Here is a 5,364-nt window from a genome sequence, read left to right on the forward strand (position 1 = left end):
TTATCAATAGATATAAAAAATAAATTAAAAAATATATTCTATACTGAAGTTTTACGAATAAAAAAAATTCTTTTTAAAAATATATTACGAACAGTGGAGTGTTTCTTAGTGAGTGTTAAACGAAATATTAAACTGAAAACTTCTTACAAGTTATCTATTTAAAGAACATAAGCATCTTAAAAGCTTAGATTTTTTTTTAAATATGGCATCAGAGACTGACGATGAAATGAAAAATTATTTATCTAAAGCTGCAGAAGTACTAGAAAAGTACGATCCAAAGACGACATCTTTGCGACTTTGGCGAATTCAATTTTTTATGTTGGTAAAACAATACAAAGTACGTAATAGAAGAAAAAAAGATTTTTTGTGTTTAATGTTGGCACCTACGACCATTAATCACCTTGAGACATATTTACATCCCCGTAAACTTATAGATCTTTCGTACGAAGAGGTAGTAGAAGCGTTGACTAAATGTCCTTTAACAAGAGATCCAACACTATTCGAAAAAAAGCCCGATATTTATAAACAATTTGAGGAAGAAACGATAGAAGATTTTGCAAGGAGATTAAAAAGACTACAGAAATATTCTACGCTCGGATTTAAAAGTAATAATTTATTAAACTACCAGTTCTTAAACGGATTAAATGATCGTGTAATAGCTGCGCGTCTTAAGAGAAAAAATATCTCATCATTTAGGGAGATGGTTGGAAGGGCCATTGAACTTAACAAAAAAAAAGGTAGTGATCCGATTAATGGCGGTGCTTCGACCAGTGCCGGTCCTTCGACCAGTACCGGTGCTTCGACCAGAACCGGTGCTTCGACCAGTACCGGTGCTTCGACCAGTACCGGTGCTTCGACCAGTACCGGTGCTTCGACCAGTAACGGTCCTTCGACCAGTAAAGGTGCTTCGACCAGTAAAGTTGCTTCGACCAGTAAAGGTGCTTCGGCCAGTAAAGGTGCTTCGACCAGAACCGGTGCTTCGACCAGTACCGGTGCTTCGACCAGTAACGGTGCTTCGACCAGAACCGGTGCTTCGACCAGTACCGATGCTTCGACTAGTACCGGTGCTTCGACCAGTACCGGCCCTTCGACCAGTAAAGGTGCTTCGACCAGTAACGGTGCTTCGACCAGTAAAGGTGCTTCGACCAGTACCGATGCTTCGACTAGTACCGGTGCTTCGACCAGTAACGGTCCTTCGACCAGTAAAGGTGCTTCGACCAGTAAAGGTGCTTCGACCAGAACCGGTGCTTCGACCAGTACCGATGCTTCGACTAGTACCGGTGCTTCGACCAGTACCGGTCCTTCGACCAGTACCGGTCCTTTGACCAGTAAAGGTGCTTCGACCAGTAAAGGTGCTTCGACAAGTACCGGTCCTTCGTTCAGTAATGGTCCTTCGACAAGTACCGCTGCTTGGACAATTACCAGTGCTTCGACAAGTATCAGTGCTTCGACCAGTACCGGTGCTTCGACCAGTACCAGTGCTTCGACCAGTATTGGTCCTTCGAAAAGTACCGGTCCTTCGACCAGTACCGGTGCTTCGACAAGTAGAGATTAAATTAAATGAACTCCAGAGAACAACATACATAAAACAAATCAAGTGGAATAAGAAAATTTTAAATCACTGTAATTTTTTATAGTTGAAATTTCACGAAGATAAATGATTAATCAAAGTGTGCTGTGACATGAGAGAAAAGACAATTCTCTTAAAAGTACTCGAAATATATGAATATATTAAATGAACTCTAAGCCAACCACCAATAAGCATATAAAAATAAATAAGAAAAGCCTAAAAAAATGTAATTTTTTATCGTCCAAATTGGAGGCTGATAATTAATTACTAAAAGTATAATACATGATGAAATTTCCAACGAGTACAAAGAGTATTCAAAACCAACAAATTTGTAGCATAAAATATATAAGTGCAAACTATCTTCGCTTAATAAAATACGTAAGGCAGGATAAAAATAAAGATCATGCAAGAAAAATATGCCTTTTTTTGAAAACAACAATCCTGTAAGCTATGGTGAAAGTTTAATGTTTACGTTTTGAATATTATACGTTTAGGAAATGATGTTTATAACGGATACATATAAAGTTATTCAAATTAAACGTCTTTAAGAGGAATACGAGAAATGGTAATTGTTATTCACAAAAATATAACAAAATAATACAAAATTTTCTCCTAAATTAAAACATTAATTTGTTTTTTATTTTTATTTAGGTACTTACCTATCAGAAAACTCTTTTTAGGTCTTATAATTGACATCAGTTGCGGTCATGGTAATGAAGAAATACTTATAACGATATGGACGGTTTACAAAAGGACATTTCTTATTGGGATAATTTCTAAAATTTATAAACAATAGACATCGTTGAAGGAAATTCAAACGTACGATAATAAATAAATTCTACTTGTAATCAAAACTGTTTATAAACATCTTAAGCCTATTAATATATTGAGAAAAGTTTATTATAGTAGCTAAGTACCCGTCCCTCCCTGCTTCTCTCTTAATCCTTATTTCATTTTTGTAGCAAAAATACTAGCTTTTAGAATTTTTTAAAGCAGATACTTTGCAATTATCTAAGCCAATGATGAGTCATCAGATAGATTTTTGAAAACCCTAAAAATGTTTAATTACAAATGTAAAAAATTAGCATTGCTAAAAACAAAAGTTTTACAGTATTTAACGTGAATAATGCTTTTATTAATGCGATTGTTATGGTAAACTATTCTACTCAATTACTTCAAATAAAAAGTAAACCTTTCTCTTATTTTTTAAAAATATATTCTGTGAAATTCGGAATTATTGATGTTTTCTTTTCGTTAATTATTTAATGAAACATTTTTAATAATAGGAGCTTTATTTACATAATAATCTTTTAATTTTATGTAGATTTTTTGATAATTTGTAGTATAAGACATAAGAGAAATAATGATTGTCTCTTAAACTTTAAATCTTCGTATTTTATATTACAGGATACTTTTCTTAAGGATAATGTAACAGAATCGAATATCAAGCTATCAAATTTATCTTATTTCCAATTTAGATTTGTTCTATTTGTCAACTTATTCGACATTCAAACTTATATAATATTAAATTAATTGTTTATTCTATTCATTAGCAAGCTATTATTATCTCTGGCAAGGACTAATGTAGGGAATAGAAAATCTAATCTTTCCCACTCCTATCTTAAGTAAATAAAGTTCAAATAGTTAGTCGATCAGCAAATGATGAACTGTTGAAATATCAGTTAAGGTTTTCTACTGCTTTTCTTTTAAACATAATAAAGTTTAAGCGAAATTTTTAATATATATCACGACGAAAAGTTTCTTTACTTATTAATTAAAATAAAAAATATAGAATAGTGACGTTCTACAAAACAAAAAACTTCTTTTAAAATATATTACGAACAGTGTGCAGTGTTTATTGGTGAAAGTTAAACGGAAAATTAAACTGATATAATTTCTAACAGATTATTTATTTGCGGGCTAAAAGAATTAACAAAGCTTATATTTTTATTCAAAATGTCATCAGAGACTGATAGTGAAGTCCAAAATTATGTAACTCAAGCTCTTAAAAAGTTAAAACGTTTTGATCCAAACAAGTTAAGTTTTCAGCCTTGGCAAACTAAATTTTTGAAAATAGCTAAAAAACTCAATGTACCTGAAAGTAAAAAGTCTAAATTTTTTTGTTCGATGTTAGAAGCTCAAGCTTTTAGGTCCCTAAAGTTTAGTTTATATCCTACTGATCCTGCAAGTCTTCCATACAACGAGGTAGTAAAAGCGTTTGAAGCAAGTAATGTAATGTCAGCTGACCGAATACTCAGACAAAGGTTCAGATCGCGAGTACAACAGGAAGGCGAATCAATCAGATTGTATGCTAATAGATTAAAATATATATTTAAACAGTGTGACTACGCTTATCCAAATGCAGGTATGATAATAAAACAGTTCCTAGCCGGATTACAAAATCGTAAAGTAGCTAGGTATCTTGAGAGACATAATTGCTTAATATACAAGGAAATGGTAAGAAAAGCCGAAAAACTTGCGAGAAAAACAAACGGTGCTTCGACCAGTACCGGTGCTTCGACCAGTACCGGTGCATCGACCAGTACCGGTGCTTCGACCAGTACCGGTGCATCGACCAGTACCGGTGCTTCGACCAGTACCGGTGCTTCGACCAGTACCGGTGCATCGACCAGTACCGGTGCTTCGACCAGTACCGGTCCTTCGACCAGTAAAGGTGCTTCGACCAGTAAAAGTGCTTCAACCAGTAAAGGTGCTTCAACCAGTAAAGGTGCTTCGACCAGTAAAGGTGCTTCGACCAGTAAAGGTGCTTCGACCAGTAAAGGTGCTTCGACCAGTAAAGGTGCTTCGACAAGTACCGGTCCTTCGTTCAGTACTGGTCCTTCGTTCAGTACTGGTCCTTCGACCAGTACCGGTGCTTCGACCTTTACCGGTCCTTTGACCAGTACCGGTCCTTCGACCAGTACCGGTCCTTCGTTCAGTACCGGTCCTTCGTTCAGTACCGGTGCTTCGACCAGTACCGGTGCTTCGACCAGTAAAGGTGCTTCGACAAGTACCGGTCCTTCGTTCAGTACTGGTCCTTCGTTCAGTACTGGTCCTTCGTTCAGTACTGGTCCTTCGACCAGTAAAGGTGCTTCGACCAGTAAAGGTGCTTCGACCAGTAAAGGTGCTTCGACCAGTAAAGGTGCTTCGACCAGTACCGGTGCTTCGACCAGTAAAGGTGCTTCGACAAGTATCGGTCCTTCGTTTAGTACTGGTCCTTCGTTCAGTACTGGTCCTTCTTTCAGTACTGGTCCTTCGACCAGTACCGGTGCTTCGACCTTTACCGGTGCTTCGACAATTACCGGTCCTTCGACCAGTACCGGTGCTTCGACAATTACCGGTCCTTTGACCAGTACCGGTCCTTCGACCAGTACCAGTGCTTCGACCATTACCGGTGCTTCGACCAGTACCGGTCCTTCGACCAGTACCGGTCCTTCGACCAGTACCGGTGCTTACACCAGTCCCGGTCCTTCGACCAGTGCCGGTCCTTCGACCAGTGCCGGTCCTTCGAGAAGGATAGATTAAATTAAATGATCTCCAGCAAAACAACATACATTAAACAAATCAAATAGAATAAGAAAATTTTAAATCACTGTAATTTTAAATCGTTGACATTTCGTGAAGGTAAATAATTAATCAAAAGGTGCTAACAAATCAGAGAAAAGACACATCTTCGACAAGTACATAAATGAAATTAAATGAAATCTAAAACAACAAACAATAATCAGTTAAAGCAGAATAAGAAAATCTTAAATCAATATATTTGGAAATCGTCTAATTTGCACGAAGATAAT

General features: G+C 36.6%; 1 protein-coding gene across 1 annotated transcript; it reads left to right on the forward strand.

Annotated features, from left to right (window-relative positions):
• Positions 1-202: 202 nt before the first annotated feature.
• Positions 203-5,095, forward strand: LOC122513174 (serine-rich adhesin for platelets-like). Its single transcript, XM_043629444.1, has 2 exons — positions 203-1,544; positions 3,537-5,095. The coding sequence occupies exons 1-2, from the start codon at positions 203-205 to the stop codon at positions 5,093-5,095; spliced, it is 2,901 nt and encodes a 966-aa protein (XP_043485379.1).
• Positions 5,096-5,364: the final 269 nt, after the last annotated feature.

Source organism: Polistes fuscatus, unplaced genomic scaffold (assembly GCF_010416935.1).
Source record: "Polistes fuscatus isolate 324 unplaced genomic scaffold, CU_Pfus_HIC Scaffold12, whole genome shotgun sequence".
NCBI lineage: Eukaryota > Metazoa > Arthropoda > Insecta > Hymenoptera > Vespidae > Polistes > Polistes fuscatus.